Source organism: Atheta coriaria, unplaced genomic scaffold (assembly GCF_025399875.1).
Source record: "Atheta coriaria isolate IRGN ID8LTWV9N9 unplaced genomic scaffold, Caltech_Dcor_3.1 hic_scaffold_4_pilon, whole genome shotgun sequence".
In the NCBI taxonomy this organism is placed as follows: Eukaryota; Metazoa; Arthropoda; class Insecta; order Coleoptera; family Staphylinidae; genus Dalotia; species Dalotia coriaria.
The window spans coordinates 7031106-7057275 of record NW_027045446.1 but is presented as its reverse complement, the minus strand read 5'-3'; the positions used below and the strand labels follow the sequence as shown (position 1 = coordinate 7057275).

Genomic DNA, 26170 nt, shown 5'->3' with positions numbered 1-26170 from the left:
TATGCACTAAATTATTAATTTCTCCATCGGTTCTAATACAGAACGTAATAATTAAACTGGTATATACGTTAATATTATCTGACTACACTGACACATATACTCGAATATGATGTGAGTAAAGTAAATGTAATTTAATAAAAAATACATTTAAAAGATGTACCTATTGTGTATTTGTGTTTACTTGTTAAATATTTCATCATGTGTGCTTATTTTTTATGAAAATAAATTATGTTAAAGTGCAAGGCGTCCCGCTGTCTGTCTGATGGCAGCGACAAACGGCGAATAGCGAGCGTCAGGTGACAACGTCGGGCGCCGGCGGCGGTGGAATTGTTGGCTGGTGGCGGCAAGGACGCCGCCGGCGGCAGGGTTAGTCTCATGCCAGTCCCGCACGTCGCCTCGATGCAATCGCACGCGCTCGACGCCACGCCACTCGACGGACGGCACGCGCTCGCTAACACCGGCGGCGGCGACGGCAACAAACGACGCCTGCGACGGACGTCAACTCGGCCGTGAAAGCGATCACATTATTGTGAGCATATTAACCGTGCGCGACCATATGGACGCAATCATTTACAAACGAACTTTGTAAATAGATTAGTTTAATAATTTACGACATACAAACAAAAACCTCGATACAATTTCAATCGTAGAAACTATGTATTCAAATAGTGGTAAATTCAATAATCAAGTTTAGTTACCTAAGTAAATGTGTATAACAGAGAGGAATCAAAACCCCATTTGAAAACTGTCTTAATAAAACTTTAGTTAGAAGATGTCTTCATGTGAAATGTGTGTTCCGAGTTTAAACAAATTGTGCGTGTAATCGTGCGGAGTTTGCAAAGTGTATGAACTAACATGGGACAACTTTCACTCTGTACTCGCAGGTGAATATCGATTTGAACGTATTTTTCCTTCTTAAATATTCATACTAATGCAGTACTGAATATAGAGAATCAATAACACTTAAATTTATTTATTGCGTTATTTCTATAATCAAAATGTTCTACTTTTATACCGCGTCTTGTTAGTCATTTGTTTGTTATTACATTAATTAAAAAGGTGTCAAAACTTTAAATTAATATTTTTCTACTGCTACAATAAAATTAAAAGTTTCTTACTTAATTAACAGCGGCGATGCAAATTTTCTGTTGTGTAGGCTAAAAATAAAGTCATCTTTGTTTTCGTCGACCCGATCGCACATATCCAACGAAATTTTCTTTTTCGTATCTAGTTCTTAATACATTCGCAATGTGCTTTACTCAATATGTATGAGATGCCCGGAAATTATGTCGTCGTTGTGCTCATCCACACGTGAACTCGTTTCGAATTTGTCACGTAGCACGGAAAATACAGCGCCCGAAAGATCGTTGAAGATAAAAAAACATCGTTATAACATTGAATTTACTTCCTCCGCGTTGTTAGCGGCCCGTTTAATAAAAATACATTTGAGGCCAAAAATCACCGGAAAAATAAAGAGATGTTTGTTTTGAAATGCAAAAGGGGAATGGGAAGAAATTCGCGAACAAAGAATTATGGAAGATGCGCTTGGCGTTGTCGATGCTGAAGCTAGAGCGTGAAAATCTGGCTTTATCGGTCTCCAGGGAGTGTTTCAATAGATCTCAGCTTTTCTATCCGAGGTGCTATCGCAATCTTAGTTGGGGTTGGAAATTTATATCCGGAAGGTTTTTAAGTTACGTTCGTAAAGAAGATTAGTTATGAGCATGCAATTTTTATTTTAACCGCTTGAAAAAAAAGAGTAAAATATTAAAAAATTTTATTGGAGTCCCATATTATTAAATATTTTAATATTATGTCAATTTCCGTTTTGTAAGTGGATTTATTCTCTCTTTTTTTGAGCCAAAAAGATTGATTTTTATTTTCGAAATCCTGTCATTTTATTTCGGTTTTACGATTTTACAGCCACCGTTGTTTTCATATTTCATCATTTTTTATCATGTTTTTATTACATTTGCTCTCTGCTGAAGCGCTTGCCCGCAAATTCAAGCCTCTCCGCCCGAAGCGATGCGACTCAGACAAAACGCAACGAATGGCGACGGATTAGACGTTTCACACTTTTTTTGCGTCTCCCGTTTCATTGTACTTTTATATGCGCCAAAGGGCATGGAGTTTTACAGATGTGGGTATAATACTTCAAAAAATATATTTTTATTAGCATTATGTTTTGGGATAAGCCACTTTTAATCATAAAATATTTGCACATTTATACCACAAATTTTTAATGCCATCAAAATAAAATAAAAAGCCTTTTGTTTTAATATTTCCTATTGTGTTCGTATTAAATTTTTATTGTAAAACACAGGATTTTCATTCTTTTGTTACGTAAGTCAATAATAAATGTACGTATAAAAGTATATTACTATGATTTATAGTACGCCCAACCTAGACATATCACTTGGTTATGTTAAAAGATAAAATAAATTTTGTCTATTTGAGTTTGGCGAGCCAACCCGCCCATGAACTAATAGCGTGCCAACAATTTCAATCCCTTATCCGGAGTGTCTTTCGTCTTGAGTTTGGCGCTCGATCCAGCGACTTCTATGGAATGAATAGATGGATAGTTTTTGGCTTCTGTTACCATTCCGGGTGGAGGCGACTGGCGATTTAGGCGAATGCCGGCGGCGCGGTGGTTGCGGTCGTTCGGCGCGCTTTCGTGCTTGGGGTAATTCCGACGGACGGACAAATTGTTCGATTATAGAGATATATACGTTGTCCGACCTTTGGCCCAAGTATTTGCCAACCAAATACAACAAATCGATAGAAAACGTACAAAAAAATGTTTGAAGATAAACAAAATTGTATTTTTTGTAAAATATAAAAAATGATAAATCAGTTGAAAAAAACCCGACTATCAAAAAATAAATCAAATTTTAGAAATCATTTATTTTCAGCTTAAAAAGTTTTGAAATTTTCAATTTTCTGTTGTTTGCAAATCCAATTTAGTTTTGGTTTCGCGCGTCTAAAATGTCTCTGTACAAACCTACATAAACTATGTGATTAATGACGTGCCTCTTGCCGCCATCATTATCCAACCAAGTGTTTTAAATAATGATGCGACCATAAAACCGCACAGCATTCAACGCTAGTCACAAAAAAACTCCTCTCGCTGTTTTTCTCGACCAAACTCAACTTAACTCCAAGAAAAATACACTTTGTTGGATGCGCTGGCCACTTTAGTTGCTCGTGGCAGTCGGGCGATTGGGGTTTCCTGGGCTTGCGTTTTTTATCTTTTATGGATGCAGCCGCCGTTACGCGCAAATTCTACCCGCTCACGTTTACAGTATGCATTTGGTTGGTGCTTCTTGTTCTATCTTCTTTTTATCATTTATGAACATCCGGGATCTACCACCATTCAGTAACATCTATTGCATGCAGAGATAGTATCTAGTGTTTTTGCTTCTTTTTTACTTGGTAAATGGTTAATGCTTTCATTGCGTTACTGCAAATTTGCACAATTTATCTTTAAATAGTTTATTATTTAAATAAATGATTATACATTTCACTATATTAATCACAAGTAAAATAAAAAATGAGAAATGTTTTGAATGTAATAAGTATATTTTAAAAAGATTTATATAATGTGTCATTTATTTCAAGATATATTTTCTCGTTGCACCAAGAAGGATTTGACTTGATTAATGGTGAAAATCAACAGGGAAAACCCATTTATTCCAATTTGTCGCACTCAGCCGGAGTGAAAATTATAGGATATCACAAAACGTAGAATTAATTCACAAAATAGAAAATAATAATTATTCAGAATAAGTTTTCATGCTAAAAATAATAAATTTTAAAATTGTTGTTTATAAATATACCTACATCTATTTTAAATTCAACTATAAAGTTTTTTGGTACGTTGAAATTAATAAACATCATGCATAAATGAAGGTATTTATTGTTATAATTCGATGCCCGCATCCCAAACTGTTGATATCTGCACACGGCAGGCAAGTCCATTAATATAATGAGTTGTTGGAGCAAAACGACGATTGGGAGCGCTCTTCTGCGCTACCGATTCATTTGATTAATTTATTACCTGGATTTATTGAATATGTGCGGTGTATTCCATCCTTCACATTATCAGTTTACACTGTACGTCAAAAACGAATTGTTTACTATTAATTACATTTGTCAAGAACAAATTAATTTCAGTTAGGAATTGAAAATAACGTCAAAACTGTATATTGTTGACTTTTCTCAATTAATTGGAAAAAATATATTTATTTGATGACAATAATAAAATACAATTTCTAGTTTGACTTCAAATCACATTAGGAAAAGCACTAAAAATCAGAGACCACAACAACGCGCAATAATATTATAACGTAATAATAACGGATTAAAGCGGCCGGAAAGCGTAATCCTTGTTTTACGGCCGCTTGATGCCATAAAATGATTTGATTGCCGCTGTGCGCTTCCGGCGTTTATCTCCCCGCATAAAAATACGAATAAATGACGAACAATATACGAAGGCACACAGATGATTAGGTTGTTGGACCCGGATTCCGTTGAATTTATGAACATATTCTCAAGGACATTTTTTGATCAGTTTTGACGTTGTTGCTTTTAGAAATGCAGGTTGTTTCTTTTCGTCACTATTTTTATAATAATATTAATGTTAATGTTTAACTGCGCATATATTTTATTATATCCTAAGTTTTAAATGCCCGGCACCTCCACATAACTGTTTACCTGTGTGTATTTTCAAAACAAAATAAACTCTGAAACTTTTTATTTTTGCTAGAGCAACAAAACATACTATACAAGCATAAGGTTATTTCCTGCCAAAGTAATGTAAAGATTGCTGACGGTAACTTGAGGTAACTTGCGATAACTCTGTTACGTGATTTTCTCATTCGACGACGACGCTAGGTGGTCCGATTCGTGTATGCTTTGGGTAAAGAACGCATATAAACACGACGTGGTATGGTAATCAATAACTCGTTATTTTCGATGGATATCGCACGTTAGCTCGAACTACCTGACCTCATTATGTAACACTTCGAGCGGAGTGTTAACTGGAAGAAAGCAAGGAAAGTGAAAAATAAAATAAAAAATAAAAATTAGGAACATTCTATTTATTAAATATCCAAACTATAAAATTTTTCACCCACTTTATAACACACTTAATAAATTTAATTGAAAACGGCTAATAAAAGATTTGATTTGAAGAACTGAATAGATTTTTTTTTCATAGAAATAATTTTTTGTCGATTTTTTTGACAATTCTAATTATGATTAAGTGAACCTAAGTTTTTAATATGAATTCTTTAAAACTTTGAAAAATTAATGAGTTTTGGTTAAATTTGTGAAATATTTCATTAGTCCTGTCAGGATCAGTTTGCTGGAAACTTGGCACAGCGGGACTAATTAATTATTGATTCCGTAGAGTACAAAAATTCTTTTCGCTCCATTGTGTGTCACGCTCGTTGTTGCACTTTTTCTTTTCTTGTTCGTTATTCGTTTGCAAACTAGGTTTTTGACGTTTTTTACGAAATAAAAACAATAGAAAAAGCGGATGCAGGAGCTTTTTAACGTTTGCTCATGACAACAGAAAAAATCAACCAAACCCACAAAAAATACACAAAAAGAAGAAATATGAATGGGAATTTGTAAGCAATTTGTTCGCACTCGCGTGCGCTAGGTACACGAATTTATGAAGTCGCATATTAAATTTCTTCGCCCAACAACACCAATAACGCAAAAAGATTTTTTGCATGTTTGCGTTTTTTTATTCAAGCCGTGTTACGTTTCACACAAAATTTTATTAATAAAACTCTCGGGCCCTGGAGGATGATGACAGAAAAAACGCGACCGTTAGAGGGTGGAAGGTGTAATAATGCTAATGTCATGCTGCTTCACGACACGGTTCGCGTCTGATAAATGAGACAACTTTAGTAGCGGCAAACATGTCCAAGTTTACGTTACATTTTTCTGCATCGTCGCGCCTGAGAAAAATCAATTCTTTTTTATGTAGATGCAACGCGTATGTTTGTTAGCCGAGTCCAAGTTTACGTTGGATATACGAGTAATTGAGCTGTTTTCTGGTGGAGGTGTGGACGGCCTTGACATTTAGCGTTTTTTGAAGGTAATTGCGCGTTGGTTGAACGTAGGTCCATAAATAGGTAAAAGTGCAACGCCTACGCCAAACAAATAAATTTATATGGTATGAAGGTTTCCGGAAACTAAAGTTTAGAGGAATTATTAAATAATTTAAAAAGAAGATATTAATCAATATTTGTTGCAAATTGAATTATTAGTTTAAAAAAGTGTATTAAGTTTTCTATTTTCAGTAACACTCAACTTTTTGTTTCAAATGGTCAAAAAGTCGAATTTTATGCAAGCGTTGTAGTGGCCATAAAAGAAAACAAACAAAAGCGAATAATAACAATAAAAAACACCAACAACACCCAAACAGAAAACGTTTTACGTACGACCAACGGCTACAGTCAAAACGCCAGTGTTCCTGTGAGCACTATAAATATCCATAAACTTGTTTAAAGTCCTGGGCATAAAGTGCGCTGAAAAGTACTTTAAGTGCTCGGCCATAAAACCTGCATTACACATAATAGCATAACAATAATCGCAAAATGTTGAAATTAACAACAATTTTTCAGTTTTATTTTATTCGCTAATAAAAAATCGCTTATTTCTTATCTCAGTTATAGTTTAATTTAATTGAATTGTATTTGCGTAACTTTTATGTTCACCCATTTGTATTATTTAACATTTATTCAAATTTCAATTTATCAGGACTTAAATCTTCTAATTCTATTATCAGGATTCTTTGTTTTAAAAGTGTAATAGAATTTATTGTTACTTACATCAACCACTAATTTAACCAAAGTACATTAAGTTTTAATTAAACGCAAAGTCTTGAGCAACTTGAAAAATCGATGATGCAGACAAATTGCGAATGCATTCCACGTTCGCAAGTTGCAAGCAAGTTTACGTGTACAACACGTATAAACTAATGTATAGCACCAAATTGTTCACATATTCTAGAACTACGTACTCCAGAAACGTACAAATGTTAGACAACTCGCATGTTCTTAGGTAGAAGTCTCTTCCAAATTAACATATTTCTTCACATGTTAAAGTGTTTTAATAAGAAGATTAAGGAAAGACTAGGATAATTAATGAGCGGCCCAGTTCACAACTGTGCAACTGTTAAGCGATAAAATAATGCAAAGAATAATTAGTCGGAATGTGAAATGCAAAATACGTCTGTGAAAAGAAAAGGATGCTTTAAGTGTTGAGATAAGTTGAGTCAAGTTGAGTTGTGGTAAATTATAGTATCCTCGAAGCAGACGACATCTTCAGCGGAGCGTGACGTTGAATTTTAATGGAATACACATGTCCTTGATTATCATAATGCAAAACAAGTGTACTTGGAATCTAGAACTGTACACATTAATTTGATTCAAGCTAATTCATTAAAACCGTCAAGAAAACAACAAAAACACTAACTTACCTTCATTTCGCTCTGTGGTAAATACACAATTTTAATGATGTAAGTAATTAATCCAATTAACAGAATTTGCTTTAATGTAAACAGTACCCGAGCTTAAAATAAAATTTATGGGTAAAGCATCCATCTCACTAAGCGTCGAATCGCTCACATAACCAACCGAAGCGAATTACGACTGTTTCTCATAACCATCAGTTCGCATCAGCAAATAAATACGTACATAGCAAACGACTGCCGGTGTGGTCCCACGCTGCTAATGTAAAAGAGAACACAAGCGCGTGCAAACGTGAAAATGAACGCGACGCGACGAAGAGATACAGAAAACAATTTCGGTTGCGACATGTTCCGTTTGCGTTCGGCGTGCACCGGAAACGTGAAATATGTGTGAAAGGAAATAACGCGGGCTGTCACTCGAGTGTGCGGATGCGGAGTAATGCGAGTTCAAAATGGAAAATTGTAATCGCGTTTTCTTTAATGTGCACAAGCAGAAACCTCGAATTGCCCGTATTTTGCGATATATTTGCGGGCGTTGCGCAATAAGATTAATAAGTTTAGATCTTGTTTACCAACGTGTCTAAAATTAACGTCAAACTAAAAGTAATCGACCATGAAAGTCACGGATGAAGAATTAATCATAACGTTAAATAATAGTACCAACACTGGAACTTAATTATTTATGTTTGATTACGGAAATTTCTTTTTCAATTTACACTTTAATTTATTACTTTTCAACTTTACTTCTGGTTCTCGTTATCTTATTGCTAAGTTTTTAGTTGCTTGCTTGCTCCAATGGTGGAGGTGCCCAGTGAACCAATCGATACTTCGTTTCCTTTCGCGTGTTCCTTACGGGACAACCGATACAAATAGTCCCAAGCATAAATAATGTATATGTGTGCGAGGCGCACGCACCTCAGGTAAGTAGTAAAGAAACCAGACCCGAGCGGAAGACGTCCTGCGCCGGAAAGCGCGAGGATATGTTGGCCAACCTGACGTGCAGCATGTTTATCTTTTGTATGCGATTTCACCTCAGCGAAGTTGGGGTAGAAGCTTGTGTACTCGACGCTCAGAACTATTTTTTAAAGAGTTTTGTGCAAGAGTTCACGTTAGAACATTGAGAACTTGAACGTGGATTATACAGAGCGTTACATTTTTATAGTTTAAAGTAGATATCTTCAAAAATATGCCAATTTCATGCAATTTTCAGTTGTTAAAAATACGCAGAGATTAATTGGTGAGATATTATATTTCCGATTATATAAACAGTTTCGTAATATGAAAATTTGCACGTGACTTGGCACCATTCAACCAATTCGAAATTGACACGTTGAGTTTTCCGCATGGGCAACTTTCTTCACAGATAGCAGAAAGTTTGCCAAGACACCTTTGCAAATTGCCAAACGGAGCGACACGCCGCCGCCTGCTGTCTCATCCGACAGCAAGTTTACGTAACAATTCGATGCGTGCGTAAACTATTTCAAAAACGTCGAGTGTACACCTTCAAATAATATGCGACAGCATTTTCCTCTATGAAAGTTCACAACGTCTGCGCAAATTTGTCAATTATTTGCATACGCGAACAACAACCAAACTATGTTTACGTTTTCCCCAAAGCTGCTGCTTGTTCCAGCTGCTTGCTCTGGACCAACTCTCGTAATGTAGTCGTTTACATTGAAGCGCACATCAAATTCTACTTAGAGATATTACAGTTCGAATCGTTAAAGGGCCAGTAGAAGGACCAAGATATTTGCTTCTCGAGCCATCTGCGCAATTTCAGTCATACTCGAGTCTCATTTGAAGAAATTAAGTGCACAAACAGACGAAATGAAGTAGAAATATGATAAACGGCGAAAACGTCGACGGCTTAATTAATATTTAGCAGGTAGAAAGGTAAAATTTAACATTGGAATGTTAAGTAAGAAAATATTTCGTGGATCTTTCGTGGAAATGTTGAGGAAAATGAAAACGAAATGAATTCTATTTTACAGTGGACGGAAAAAGATAAGGAAATTAATGAAGTGTAAAATTAATTTTCTCGTTTGTACGATAGGATTGGAAACGTTTCTAACTGCTGGAATCCAAGTTTGGAAAACTTTACAAAATCAATTAATTGATTTTTCGAACACTTGAACTAGGATTTATTTCATAAGACATTTTTGATGAAATATTTTGTCTGGCGTTATTGGAGTAATATCCCAATTTATCTCCTTATAAACCTTAATATCTGAAACTATAAATAGTCACCTGTAACACGATCAGTGTTGTAATAATAGCTTTGTTGCCCCCTCGGAAATGCTCCGTCAAAATGCAGACAAAACCTAAAGATTGATTACTGCTATCCAACCCTCTCATTTTTACAACATCGCAGTAGCTTTGCTCTTATTTGTGCTGTTTGCTTCTTGTTTGCCCCGCTTCCTTACAGTCTTCGACGGGCTGTCGATAAACACGAATGTGTGCTCTCTGTAGCGTGTATGCAAGCAGCCAAGTTCGCGATCAATCATTGTGTCATCTTCATGTCGATGATAAATATTTCAAACCATTTTTATTACAAGTATTTTCCATACGCGAATACAAACTTTATTAGTTTTGATCATGCGTTCGTAATTTGATCTTCAAAAATGCTTTAACGATGTTCTGAAATGCAATTTCGACGTTAGTTTGATACCGAGGAAAAGTTTTCAGGCGGATGGTTTGAATAATTTATTCGGTTTTGTATTCGTAGCGTACTCTTTGTGCAGCTAAATGATGGATTTATTGGTGTTATTGGAAAGCTTTCAGAACCATGGGTAAAGTATTTCCATGTAGATGGCGTCGAAGTATGGTGTCACTATGTGAATGTAATATTCATAAACAATGGAAATCGTAATTATCTTTGTAATTGCCGAATCGATTGGCAAAAATTGATAAGTACATTCAACCATTTCTATTATACAATACAGATATACAAAGAATATGAAACAAAAATTATTGTGAAGGAATTTTTGTAGAGAATTATGAATTTAAACATTTTATTTTTTTAAACCCTTTTTTTTCATATATATTAAGTTAAAATACTTAAAGTTTAACTTTAAAAATTTCCTTTTTTTCTTGTTTTTTTTTTTCTATTCTTATTTTTTTCCTATCATTTCCAAAGATCAAATCTGTTTCCCACGAAGAGCAACAATCAATTATCTTTAGCATTGTTTAATTTAGTTTGCTTAGGCTTATAGTGCTTTTATCCCCAGATACACCGCCATCTCAATGTTTTGTTTCGCAAGTTATTTATGTTCATTATGATCTTCTAGATAGTGTTAAAACGCGACATGTTTGCGCAGCGAATGTCTCGCCTCTCCGAACGTGAGGTTCCCACCCACAGCAAAGTAAACCGAACCTTAATGATCAACAAGACGAAGCATTCATTTGCATAAAATGATTTATATTAAGCTGCTGCTGCACGTTGCAAAGTTATTAAATTCTAGACGCGGATAAATGCTGATGAGGTGAGCGGATGGCAAAGGTAGCAAAACTTGTCGATTGAGTGCTGTTTGCCAAGGAAAAGCAAATCCAACTAGGACTGATTTTTATTTACATTGACAAAGTAAATACTTTTAAGCGTATTAGATATTTATGTGAGCATCGGGAAAGGTTGAAAGTTAATGCAAATTGAAGAGTTTTTTATCCTTTTATTTTTAGATTATTTTCTGCGTACTAGGATTTTACAGTTCGATCTTCTTATTTTACTATTACAGTGGATTTGCTTGCATTCAAAACATGCAACTGTCAATAACTTAACATAAATAAAACATGAAAGCTGAAAATACAGAAAATGTCAGAAAATAAAAACAAACATTTAAAAATAGTAACAAATTAAGCTTTAAATTTATTTTTGCTAACGCAGCTGACCGTTTTGTAGATTCAACAACGACAAGAATTTATACTTTTTTAAAAGAGAATAAATACACAAAATATGCAAAAGATTCCTTGTTATCAGACAGATGCCTCTCAAAAATATATAATGCTTCTTACTACGTCGTTGCTTGCTAAGATAAGAGAAAAATAAGAACATCTTGTTTATGATGTCCACATGAAAAGTCACGTCGAGAGAAAACTTTCTCAGAACAAAGGAAAACACAAGATTCCCGCCTACGATATTCAACATACTGAAAAAATGTATCTTGCAATCAATAGATTCAGTTAGAAGCAAAAAGTCTGAACAGTTTCGTGCTGTGCTTGCGTGACCGACTTCTCCTCAAACAACAACAAACTAATAAAAAGCCAAAAACGAAACAAAAATTATTAGGGTTTATTTATCACTCAACTCGAAAGTAATTTTATAACGGAAGGAAGTTACACTCCGTTATTATTCACGTTGCGAATAGAAAAGTATGCATCAAGTTATTAAACTCCAATCCTCCAATTTACTCGGTTTCCTGCGAAAGGAAAACATTCTGAAAACAGTTTTCAGATTTTATTCCTTAACTATGTGCCATTGCAATTATCCGGAAAATAAAATACTTGTTTTTTTGCGGTTCTTTTTGCGTTGTGGCACGCTTTTCGTGTGGTGAGCCGGAAATGAAAAGAAATAGTCTTGGTCGTGCCCGTCGGCGGGTTTATAAAAGCATACTGCTAATAAAAATTTATGAAAAGGGTTAAAACTTAAAGAACTCTTTTGGCGATGAGTTTGCAAAGCTTGGAAGTCACCAAACTCTACGTGCAAGGTTAAGTAGCAGCGCCAGGCTTTTCATAAAATTATTATTCCATTTTCTTTTCTTTTTAGTGTTCTTGGGCGTATTCTTGCTGTTTTTTTTTTATTTCGCAGTAAACTAAATGTGTTTGTGTGAACAATCGTAGCAGGAAGAGAGGAAGTGTTTTTATTTTTCATTGCATAGTACTTTTTGAAATCTAGAAAGAAAAAATAAATAACAAAAATCCCAACATAAACTTTTTTTAAAATGAATAAAAAAAATTAAATTCAGTATCACCTGAATAATTATCCGCTTTTAAAGTCAAAAATTACGTGCATCTATAGTAGCTTGAAGCTTAACTTCGTGCTTTCCGTCGTCACTGTCCTTTTGCTTTCGAAATCTGCGAGGCGCAAAATCTCTCCGGCCTTTGTGCGTCCTGTCGATAAGACCTAGCGTGCTCGAGGCGCTTAAGAGGCTCCCAAACTTGCGCCCCATGAACCACTCATCCTTCCCAGTCTGCTAATGGGGTGTCGAGTTTGTCGCGATTGCAGGTTCTGCAAGCAACGTTCGATGAGCATTCGACGTTAATCTTCACCCTTTAACTTAAAGGCGAACAAAGCTTCCGAGCAGTCCAACAAGCAACAAAAGCCCAAAATCTACTCAGTGACAAACTTGTTAATTAACTATAAATGCATCAATGAATCCAATAATTTAAACCTGTATCTTAACTAAAATAAACAAATATTTTGTTATTAACATTATGATACATAGATAAACCCATATAGCTATCAGCCACATGGGAGTAGTTGGGATCATCGGGTGTCACTCACCAAACTGACGGTGGGTTATTAATAGTTGATTAAATGTATTCCCTTGCTGAGGTTTCAATAGAGAGCTTCTTGGGAAAGCCTTTAATAACCACGCATAATAGTAATGCGTAACTCGATCGCAGGCGGTGGTGGAGCACCGGTCGATAGCCCCACCTAAGTCACGAGAGGATCTCTAGCCAACTAAGTTTCCATCGGTAAATAATGTATTGGTGTCGGTGTTGGCAGACTTAATTGCCCCTGCTCGCTTAATTGAGCGGTTTTGTTTGACATGGACCACGCACCAATAACGTTATCCTATTTGTGTTTAGCTTCAAGTTGCTTACGCACGCATCGCATCTAAATGCGGTCGAACATCACCTACTGGAATTTTCCATTTTCATGTTGTCCTTTACAGACCGTTTGTTGGTGAGTGCACCACTACTTCGCATTCTCCTCTCTTAGGAGTCTGAAGCAGGGTTTAAGAGTTGCGGTGCACTTGCAGGTTGTGAGTCGACGTTTAATTAAAGCTTCGACACGCTGAAACACGACGCACTTGTGAAGTGCACACCATAGACGGCGCTTGCGGTCTCGCAAAGATTGCGTCGTGGCCGTGTTGTTTTGACGTTTCCGGTCAGATATTTACACACACGGCACGGTAAGCATAAACCATGCTGCTGATATTCAAAGCACGTCTGCAGCCGACCGAGAGGGATTGAAAACGAGATTGAAGTTTTATTGCGTGTCACGCTTGAATAAATTAGGTTGGGTAAGCTTTCATGAACACTCTTAAAATCCAACTAAAGCTGTGTCACGAGTTCCAATATAATGAAACCCTAGTATTATATTATATAATGTAATGAAGCGTATTCTACAAATAAATATGTTTTATTCAACTTTTAAAAACGAAATATAATCGAACATTTAACTTGGAATTCATACATGTTCAAAAAGTTCGAATTATTTATTTATAGGGAAATTCAATGGAAACTATAGAAATTTTCAATGCGAATGACGGGCACTTACTCTTTAAATATACATTTCATTTGTACACCGTTTTTCTTTCTTTGGTTGCATAAAAGTATAAAACGCGCACGAGCGCAAACGGGAAAATCGCAGAATCGAAGCTTATTTCGCACGACTTCTCTCAGACTGGTATTCTGGAATCACAACTACTTATAAAGTGCTTCCGACTGCTTCTGTAAGCCTTGGCGAATTTCCATGACGCTCTCTCTTCGCGAAAACTTTTTCAGCATCTTACATGCTGGCTCTCCCGCTACTTTAACATGTAATCGCTTTCGATTTGCTCTGCAATTTGGCGATTTGTGCGCGTAAAGTGGAAGAAATGTTCAACCATATGGATAGAATTTGTTAGAATGTGCCTTATGCTCACACAAGGAAACATTATATTTTATATAAGAATTAGATTTTAGTATACCATAAATTGCTTGACAGTAACTTATACAATGACAGTAATTTTCTTTTTCTTTTCAGATGAACCAACGAATATAAAAATCGTCTGCAGTTTGCACATTCACAATGATAGCTAGAAGTCCTTCCCGTCGAAGACGCGCTTCGCGCAGTGGCGGATCGTCTCCACAGCCGGTTCGCTCGACCCGTGTTCCGACCTCTCCAGCAGTGAGCCCAGGGCGCAGAGCAAGTATCGCCGTTTCCCCAGTAGACAGCGAACGCATCCAGCGTCACATGCTTGCTCCAGAAATGATGAGTCGAAGCCCGCGGCATTCTATCATTCCCGATATATCCCTAGAATCTCGCAGCAATTCCTCAACCGAAGACATTGACGTGCCTATTGCGCGCAGCCACTCTCCACGAAACAGCTTGGTCCCAGATAGTTCACGAAGTCCTAGACATTCCCTAGTGCCGGGTGACTATTCTCGCAGCCCCAGAAATAGTCTAGTTCCCGATGGACACTACAATCGCAGTCCTAGGAACAGTCTTGTGCCTGAGGTGTCAAAAAGTCCAAGACATAGTCTAGTTCCAGATCAAACGTCAATGAGTCGAAGTCCGAGGCATAGTCTAGTGCCAGATGGAAATGGGTCAAGATTGAATTTGGATTTTAACCGGAGTCCAAGAAACAGTCTACTGCCAGATGGCACAAGAGAGGCAAGAAACTCCAGGTTAAACGAAGACCAGATGAATTGGGGATCTGGTAGTCCCGATGAAATTGTAAACATGAACAGGAGTCCCCGGCATAGTATAGTACCAGATGGAAATAGAAGTCCACGTGGGAGTATAGCTGTTGATCGGGATAGAACAGACAGAACAAGCCCAAGAGGGTCCATTGCCAACGAGTACATCGATCGCAGTCCAAGAGGCAGTATTGCAGGCGACGGCCGAAATCATAGAGAACCATTGAGCAGCCTGAACAAAAACAATAAATTTGACAGATCCAACGATATGCTCGATAGAAATGACAGGAGTCCAAGGGGGAGTTTGACCTTGACCTTTCAAGACCCACCCTCTAAATATCCAAGGAGATATAGTACTGATTATGGTAAGTTATAACAAGATTACCTCTAAAATGAAATAATACTATTAATTATGCATACGTTTTTCAATTTAGGACAAAAAGGACGCAGCGCTTCTCCTTACAGGTCCTCTCGAGGGAACCTCAATCAAGGGTACAACCAGAGCCAAACCACATGCAACGAAAGCGGTTCACGGAGAGCGAGCAGCTCGGTTAGTCAGGTAATTATCTTTTCCTTGCGTCTTTTATAAAATGCCTATAAAAGCACTTCACTTTACTCTACATTCTTGCAAAACCTTTCTGTTGTAATTGATGTATATTTAGATATTATACTAGGTATTATATAAATATATTTATAGTTTGTTAGCGCCGTAGTTCACAGATTGAGTTTCCAAGAAAATCTAACTATCTACTTCCCTTGGAGCCTGTTCCTAAACTGCGCATCGAAAAATCAATTGTGCGCTTCCCTGAAAATAAATTTATCCTTAGTTGCTTCGCTGCGCGCTTATACACACATAAATCGCTTGCAAACGCACCGGATTTCGCGCAATTTGCGTTCGCTGCAAGCGGCGTCTTGCCGTGCAAACAACGGAACACACTTAGCCCGAACAACACCGCATCGAATCAAACAATTTCCATGAGAGCTTCCCACACTTGACATGCCCGTTACGTACAAAAACATTCCCCTTCGTTCCGGCACGTCAAAATGCTCGTGTCGGCTTTGAATTTAATTCGCATTATTGATCTTCCCACCGCATCAAACACCTACGTGTACTAGTACACAACTACTACATTAGAACTAACTTTATAAGTTATTGATTATCAATTTACACGTGTTTAATCATTAAATTTAATCTCGTGTTGTTGTTGGTGTTAAATGTGCTGATAAATGTTTTCTTGTGCTTTCTTGTTCTTCTTATTGTGCGTGAAAGAAATCAGTCTGACGTTCGATGCATGTTCATCTATGACCGAACATTGATCATGCCACTCACACGATGATCAGATGACCAGGACTGATTAGTATTTTTCCGCGTGCCCGCTTTCTTTCTCTGGGTCTGTGCAGGTGTCTGGTGATGAACAAAACGTTTGTTTTCGGAAAAGAATTATGGTGACGGCGAAGCTGGTCTTGGAATCGGACTCACCCTAACAACCTACGGATCAGTGGCGTATCAGCTCAAAGACGCCAATTTGGAAGCCAACGATACATGCGACTTCATCTTCAAAGCACTGCAGATTTTCAACAAAACAGGTATTAAAATCACTAGAGTAGCACAAAATCCAAAACTCATGGTTACGTGATGTGTTGTGGTTTCAGTTGTGGTTACCGTGGTACTGGTCTTCTTATCAACTCTGCCATTGCTAATGCTTATCATGGGTGAGTACTATAAATACGCAGTACGCCTTACTTTTACCTTTGATTCAAAAGCTGTTTTACATTGGTTCGTTGGTTGGTTGGTGGAACTAAAGCGAGTAGTTGCCGAATGGCGTGCTCGTTTATCGCGCCGGGGTCCGATAACGTCGCCGTCGCCTGCGTTTTCCTTTATCTACATCCACGTAGTTAGGAAATCGTGCAGTGGGTTTAACCATGCGATAAAACGCTCGACTTAAAATATCAAACCATTAAACAATCATTCATTCCGGTAGCATTCGCGGAGAAATTCTCACTTTACGAGATTTATTTTTGTGTGCGAGATTCATTAGTACCCCATAACACGCAGTTTTCGCCTTGGTTAAATAAATTACACTGGGGATATAATGATTATGAAACATGACTAGATTGGAGTTAAATTTCTTATTAATTTAGATTAAAATTGTTGATTTTTCTTCCAAAAATGAATTATTATACGTAATTTATCTACTAATGCATAAATTACAAGCATAGTTTTAATAACAAATTATTTTCTGGACAATAGAATTAATTTTTTTATTAATTTTTAGAAAATTATAAAGGGATTATTATTTTAGGGTCTGTTGGGGGTAAAAGTTTCTGACAAATTGAATTTTGGAATGTTTCTCTCAATATTCATCAAAAGCTTGAAAGCAACCAGAACTGAAATAGCCTCGCAGGCTGCGGTTTTAATAATCGTCGGCATCGACACGTGCGGTTTTGTGCGGTTTTCATTTGAAAAGTGACGCGTTTAGATATGAAATTCCATTCGCTTTGGCATTATGTTTTTTTGTGCGGCGGCAACTCGGTCGTCTGGTTGAGGGTGAAAGTTCAAGTTCAAACAAATTAAAACGTGTTTTGCCAAAAACGTAGCATTGTTGAGTATCAAAAATTTACATTTTGATTTCCTGCTACGTTTTCTGTTGACTGTTTTTTGGCAATTGAAGGTATTTCATCACATTAATATTCAGGATGTTTGCTGTTCCGGATGCAAGTTCTCGAAGCGTTGGACCGTAGTGCTCATTGTCGACATTGTCGAGTGCTGTCGTGCCAAATTGCAACGAACTGCATTCATACCGAGAGGACGACTAATGAGAAATAAGAGATTCCTCCAAGTCAGCGTAATTTGCACCTCACGGCTTCCATGCGCATTTCTGATTTGAACATAAATCTAGATTTTACACTCGTATAAATGCAAGCAAACTTATTGCGCAAAACACAAAACAAAATATGATGATAAAAATATACAACAACAAGGTTGTTTTCAAATTCATATAGGTATACATTAAAATATCATTAAATTGTCATTTTTCTAAATCTTGATTAATGCTTTAGATTGGACTAATGTTTAAAAACAATTCAGCAAATTAAACACAGTTAAAAAATTATGACTATGCCCATACATATTATTTCATTCGGCCTTTATTGTTGTTCCACTATTGTTTACACCATGGAGAAATTTTTAAAACTCACCACATTTATGGTATTTATACACACATGATTAAATATACAATGATAAAATAACTTTTAACTTTTTAGATAATTTTTATTATTTTTTATATAATAAGAAATGCAAATTCCAATATTCAATTCAAAGATTTTGGTGATTGTGATGCAAAAGAACGCCCTGCACATTTTTATGGTACAGTGCAAGACAATCTTTTCACCGAAATTGTGATAAACAGTACAGTTACGGATTATCCTGCAAAACCAGTAGGTCTTTTCCAATGTGCGATCATAATTTATAACATCACACTTTAGATTACCTACATATTTGCTGCTTCCACGGATGGAAAAAACTACGTTTCTTTTTACACCGGAAAAGAATCAAATGGTTGTACTCCTATAAAACGATTCATTAATGAAATATATACCGGAATAGCACAGAGATTAAAAATATATCCAGTTGCTTGTCCTTTTAGAAAAGTATTTGTTTTATTTTTATTTTAAAATTTTAAATTAATGTTTTATTATAAATTTTAAGGGATTTTATAAAGGATCCAATTTTTCACTGGCAGAAAATATGTTTAAAAGCATTCCAATGCTGCCAAAAGGATATATAAAAATAACCGTGATAGTTTACAGTGGTAATGATCGACGAACTGAATTATCATGTACAAACTTTCAACTTGAAAAGCAATAATAATCAAAATGATAGCAAAGATATAAAATAAAACACGAAATAAATATTTCCGTTTTATTTTGACATGTTTTATGTGGTGCGGTTTGTTTGTGTTTTGATTATGGTTATTATTTTCAGAACGGAACATTGTTTTCGCTGTTTTTTGATTTGACGGATTAAAAGATTGCATTTGCATGCGCCACAATATAAAATTGGACAATTCCTCTTGAGGGAAGCGTTGGAACACGAGCACCATCTACGTGGATGGGTTTTGCTTCTTTCCGTTTTCCGTTTTCAGCTTTCTGTTTTACATTTTCTGTTTGCTGTTTTATGTTTTATGCATTCACGCGTCCGAAGCTTGATGCACGGGCGCGACAACGGCCGTTGAATATGCAATATTTCGCGAGGGCGCGCATGAATACAAAACACTTTTGGCATTTTTATTCACATTCAGCATTCTTGATTTTCAACTAGTAGATTATAGCGGATATTATCATATTCGCATAATAATATGTATTAAAATCAAAATTAATCAAATCTAGTAATTTATTTTTTTTATTACCAAGCGTCAATCTTTGTTGTAATTTCATATCTGAAAACGAATGTCAATCAAAAATTGATTTGAAATAATTGAAGATATGTTCAATTAAAGGAAATTTAATTAAATAATGATCTTATCTGTTTCTAGACTGAAAATTGATTATTCCAGATGAGTTCTGAGCAAAATAAATAAATAAATACGTTTACTTTATAAATTATTATACTAAATATTTCAAATTTTTGATTTTCAGGAGCACAATTCCTGCGTGATTGTCCCCGCGAACAATACATCCCCATCTACATGTTGGTAGGTGGTACGGTGGGATGTTTAAAGATGGCGTGGATTCTCTGGGACCAACTGTACACTCGTCGGCTAGCCGCAGCGGGAGCCACAAACAGCTCCAACATAGGATCCCGTATCCTATCCCTTGCGCTAACCATCTTCCTTCTCGTATGGTTCGCTCTGGGTAACTACTGGATTCTTCGCATCAAGTGGCCCGACTACGCTCCCACACTCTTCGAACCAAATCGTTGGTGCCATCGTACTCTCTACGTCTTCGCTATTGTGCATCTGTTCATAATTTACGCGATTGCCGGCGTGGTTGTTTTGCTGGTAATTATCCTCGCCGGATGTCAAGCGTTTGGCTGCCCATGGCTCGGACCTGCCGGCTCATACAAATAGCGAATGCGCTATGAGAAAACCCAAGGTGCTAGCGATAGCAGTCTACCGGAGAACTTCGAGTTGTGGGATATGCCGAGAGGATATCATTGAACCAGGTGAGGAGACAAATGCGCTACAACTAGCTTCTGGCTAGATTTGAAAAGTCTGACGAGGTACTTCCAATTTGACGTTTTATATTGAGACCAGCATTAAATACTAACAACGCGATCAAGCAAAAACTTTTAAATACTTTAAAATGCATTATTGATTGCACTGCGTCAATGTAAATGTACTGTACATACCTAATTGCATACTTGCTTGGAAACTTTGCTTTAATTCCAACTTGTTTCTTCAGATGTCGAAAAATTTGTCAATTACAGTGGCTGAAAAAGCAAACTTCAAATTCCGCTAAATGAATTAAAGCTATAGTCTTGAAGATTTTAACACATAACGCTTAAACTTTTAAATGGTTTCTATGAACCAAATAAATAACCAAAGTGTGAAGGATACAATAATGTAGAACTAATACAAAAATGCTGTAATTGACATTAAAACGCGTTAAATTTGTATATTTATTGTGTGTTGTTTATTGTATACGTGTTACTTGCATATAACCAGAGCTTAAAAGACAGTAACATAAAACGTAAGCTAAATTATTGTCTTCAGCTGCTGAACAACTATTTAGGATTAATTTCGATGTGGTAAATTAAAGTTTCTGTCGGTTTGTGATTTGCATTCTTTTCATCTCTAATGATTGCCAACACTTGACTTGCAAACAACCGCGAATTAAATGCAATTTGCATAAAAGTTCCATTAATAATCGCAGAACTCAATTCCCAACTTATAATTTATCCTAGCGGCGCGCAATTTGTTTAACTATTCAAATATTCTTTCGGTCCACTGCGGCGGTAGTTAAAATGAAAAGACAAATATCGCATTTTGCATTGAGCAAACCAGAGTCCCCAACTTAAACATATTTAATTCGGTAGAGCGAGAAGGACTGCGAGTAATTAATATGCGGGGAAGCAAGCGCAGATTCAGAAATAAAACGACAGAATTGGACCGCCGAGTGGAAAACTAGGCAAACAAAAGAAGGGAAAACCAAAAAGACATAGGAACGTGGGAATTTAATTAATTTTAATGCGATTTGACGCGCACTAAACTTTCGCAGTTTTTTCGAGAGGATTTTTACGTTTTCATTACTTATTTTAAGACTTGTATAGAGACATAATTATCAAATCGTATTTTATGTCAATTCGTGTAAGATTTTCGGTATCAACGTGGTTTTAACGTCGTTATTTAATTTATTAGGTAACAAATGTCGCTCGATAACACTTCACCGTGCATTTGACTCACCGGAATTATTGAACAACAGATAGTGTGTGATTCAATTTTGTTTTGCGTGTAACGCCATCTAGCGTTCGGTAGCTCTAGAGTGAAGTCAAATGCCATTGTGAAGGAATGTATATTTATCGAACGGCGCGCGCGGTCCAGCTTTAAAACAAACAAACAAAACTAAAGTACTAAAAATGAACGTCTAATCGATATGGTAATTGTTTAAACGTGTGTGAATTTACTCGTAAAATATTTGCTATCATGCTCCGCAAAGTGACGCAACACATCCATACAAGTATATCTATTAACTTACACACTCACTGAGCATATAATATATCGCTAAACTATATAAATTGATAAATAAACGCAGAAGAGTGAAATTTATGCAAAAGAATTTATTATACAAATTTGAAATGGAGTATGTATAAAAATTATATGAAAACTGGAAATTTTTATATGCAAATGAACCATTTGTAACAAGGTATTCTATCGAGTGTCATAACTTATAAATAAACTAATATAATACTAACGAGAATTGAAAATCTATATTTAAAATGATATGTTGGTATTCATATCGCTATATAACTATTATATTGAGTTGAATTTAAACAGATTTATGATTTTGCCGAATCAGATTTTTCTGTAGGTATTTTATCAAAAGGAAAAAGTAAAGCAGTCCGCCAGCCATGCCGGGACAAAACAAATTTTAACGAGAAAACTTTCATAGCCACGAATATATCGATCCGACGTGGTTTCAGGACAAAGTCCTTGCCATTGTCGGCACGGTTTCCTCAAAAAAGTTATTCGTTTTGACCGAGTAAACTTGCATGTTAGACGCTCAAAGATTTTCTTTTCGGATATCTTAACACCACCTAAAGCATTCATTCATTGTTATTTTTATAATAGCAAAAAAATCAATTTTGCAGTTTTTATTAATGCAACGAATTCAGATATAGAAAAATTTACTAACAACATATCATAAGTATAAATTAAATATATTTATTAAGTTATACGAGGTAGATATACGTTGTTTTTGGATTGCATTGTATACAAATGTGCTTCTTCTAACTTTATTCATAGATCATGCTAATTGATAGCGATTGGAGTTGAATAACTACTAAATGATATATTGAATATATAGATTCAAAATAAAATAATATTTTTTGCTTTTAACTACTATTAGCTGCTGGATAGCTGGTTTATGGGCACCATTTATTTGTTTGTTTGAAATCATAAAGTAATCTATTTATAATAGTGAAAAATGTGATTTGCATAAATCATATATAATTTAACTTTAATTTCTTTAGAAAAACAACTATAAACATAAAAATTTATTAATTTTGAATTTACTTTTTCTTTTGTAACTTTATCACTTCTTAAAAGTTAAACAATGTAAATTTTAGTAGAATTCTATAAAACTATACAAGGAAATGTACAATATATTTGTAATATGTAAATGATTCAACCAACAAGGTTTGCATAAAATAATAATGCTTATTTTTGACAAACCAAGTCAAAATATGAGTAAAAGTTAGTCAAATAAGTATAAAATATATCTATAAAAATATGTAATAAAATATGTAAGCAAAATATAAATGAAAATCAAAAAAGTTTACGGAAAGAAAAGTAAAAAGTAAACTAAATGAATTATTGTAATATCTGTTAATTATTTTAATATGTTCTTCAACTAAAGTAACTAGATAAAATTAATTTTACTATTTCTAAATCTTTTCTCTCTTGACGCTGTGATAATATTTGAGTGAAACATGTCTCATCAATTTTACATACAAACTATTTATTATATGTATAATGAATTGGGTTGTTAATCATAAAGGACTATATCATTCTTTATTACTAAAAATATTTATCTAAGAACACTTTTAGTATTACTCTAAAAAAATCGTATATAGAGACGTGTTTTTACTGTTGTGATTACTTATGATGAATAATTTATGTTTGCGATTTATTTTTATAAAATGCAGGCTCGAAATATTTATCAACCATCACGTGAATAAATATTTGGTGTCTGCCAAACGTGTGTGTATGTTATGTTCATGTGACGTTGTAATTCTATGTGAACTATGCGAAGTAAACCAAATAAAAAATATTAATATAAAATAAAATTTGTTCGATTTTATCAGTTTCAATTTGTGGTATTGTGGTATGATATGTTTCCGTTTTACCATATATAATTTTCAAGAGTGCCACTGCGTAGATCCTCAAAGTGCTGTTTGCCACTCGTTGTTAAATTGCAACAATAAAATAAATCCGTAATGGAGCAACTTTCGCAACGTTTGCGAACTTTTCAGGATGTTTAATGACCGAATCTCGCGGTTTCTCTTCGTTCATTGTTTCGCCTCGTTGCCGAAGCTTAAATTGGCTCGCACTGTTTCCAACGATGCCGAGTAAGTGAGTGTCGAAGAAAAGTACTTAAGTAGCATCAAATTGGTGCATTCTATTCGTCCTTACAACACCCGCCGTGACAACAACAGCTATTCTAATGAAATTCCCGAACAAGATAAATATGAAACGAGAAGGAGACAAATAACAAACTTATAGAAATGACTGAACAAACATAAAGCTAGTTGAATTGAAATTCTAGCCATAAATGAATCGGGTTTTATGAAAGTGTGAACCAAACTAACTAGGCAATTCAATTTTACTACTCAGATATTTCCATGAGGCTTAATTACGTTGACTCAATTATCCCAGGCAGGCAGTCGAAATTTCGATATTTGGTATTTGATTGACTGATGCTATTTGTTTGTTTAGGCTTCTGACGCGTATTCACTAATTGTTATGACAGCGTGGGTCAATTGATATAATTACTGGCTTTGCATGAAGAGCAAAACAACTGAATAGCTCATGATCTATTAATGCACCGAATATTCAACAATCCGTATTGTTTACTGATTAAATTTAGTTTTCTAATTAGGTAACTTTTTAAAAAGTAACTTAATATTCATATTTTCCTATAGAAAAGCTGTAATGTATATTTCATGAGAGCTGATTAATAAAATTCTCTCGTCAATGTAAATTTCGGTATCCACCACGGGAATTTAGGGCGAGCGGGCGAGCACTAATGAAAACCGCCTGTAATTTATAAAGCTCTTGACTTCGCCACCTTTTCGCAGCTTAATATGAGAAAAAGAAGCCCCGCTTGAGCCGCTTACAACCAAGATTAGATCGTCAAGCGAAAGTTGTTCCAGGAAAAACGCTAGAGAGAAATTACTCGCACACGGTTTTTTCTTCAAAAACTACATGAAAAAAGGAAGATATAGAGACGGAGGAAAAAAGATAGGGAATGCCGGGACAGGTTTCCATTAATTTTTTAATCGCACATTTTTCTTGCTGCTTATAATAACGTCAACGAGTTTGTAGCAACAAAAAACGTGAAGATTGAGAGACGATAAACATCCGTTTTAATTAAATTATGTGTTTTCAACATGTATCCTCAATAGCACTTGTTGCTGAATCTATTATCCTTAAAAATAAATATAAAAAGTATTCTTATTCATTTTTTCCTAATCCATGATCAATTCTGGCGTGCCATTGGTGTTTTACCAAAAATAATTAGTTTATCTCTGCATTAGGTGTATGTCAAAGGTGATATTGCTATCTGATCCACTGAGGCCTTCAAAGTTTACGTGGGTCATGTGGGAATGGTTTTCTCTTCGTTTTAGTCATTTCAGTTGCTCACGTTGTCATGAATCTGGGAAACTCTACAAACTCTATGAGCTCAAAATTGATTATTACCTATATCATCCTATAGGATGATATTCGTGGATGTTGCTGATGCAACATGACCGAAAGGCCAGCGGACAAAATACGAATTCTGTCGGATTAGGTTTGGTATAAGAATAGAACGAAAGAATATTAATTTGATTTTTCGAAATCGGGCAATGATAAAATAATCATCAGCACATTTTTATTGGTTTATGAAATGCATCATTTCACAAAATATCTTCATGTTAAATTAAATCTAATTAGCTCACATTCGGCAACACGGCGCAAAACTCATCATCCTGACATGTTCAATGTTCACGTGCAGTTAATTTGTTTTCCTCGCGTCGTGCGTACGTTTCAACGCTACAGGCTGTGTGCATCCATCAAAAACGGGTTAACTACATTTCAAACATACCTACATTTGCACGGCTTGCAACAGTAATATGCAGGTATAATCGAAATACACTGAAATATCAATTTTTGGTAGTCATAGAAATTATGTTTACTCAGTTATGCACACTTATTATTAATCAAAGCTTAAAATGCGAAACCTCCCAATGCAACCGAAATATTGTTAACGTTAATACATAATTCAAACAAATATTTCAGCATCAGGAAGTCTGCAGCACAATAGATTGCAACTTGCCCCCGAATTGCCCTTGAGGGGTCGATTATGTAACTTGTAACTAATATTGCCTCTATTTGCTTTTCATATAGAACAGCGTGCAGCACTATCGTACCATATTTTATTATATAGTATGAAGTTATTACCAGTTATGCATTTAGCCTGAGTACAAAGGATGTGATTATTATTTTATCAAACCCGGCGGGTATGGTTAAGTCGGTGTGCAAACATAATAAAAATTATTGTCTTGTCCGATGTAACTTAACAAAACGTTTACATCGCGTTTGCACTTGATTTCCATCCCGACAAAATGAATTCATATTTGACTTC

General features: G+C 35.5%; 1 protein-coding gene and 1 long non-coding RNA gene across 2 annotated transcripts; both read left to right on the top strand.

Moving 5' to 3' along the window:
- Nucleotides 1-395: 395 nt before the first annotated feature.
- Nucleotides 396-22495, top strand: LOC135791081 (uncharacterized). The gene is made up of 6 exons (XM_065301394.1): nt 396-884; nt 14451-15471; nt 15541-15665; nt 16546-16693; nt 16760-16819; nt 19745-22495. The coding sequence occupies exons 2-6, from the start codon at nt 14496-14498 to the stop codon at nt 20173-20175; spliced, it is 1740 nt and encodes a 579-aa protein (XP_065157466.1). The 5' UTR covers nt 396-884; nt 14451-14495; the 3' UTR covers nt 20176-22495.
- LOC135791264 (uncharacterized) lies at nt 18223-18995 on the top strand. Its single transcript, XR_010547987.1, has 4 exons — nt 18223-18314; nt 18371-18544; nt 18593-18757; nt 18816-18995. It is a non-coding gene; the product is annotated as an uncharacterized lncRNA (long non-coding RNA).
- Nucleotides 22496-26170: the final 3675 nt, after the last annotated feature.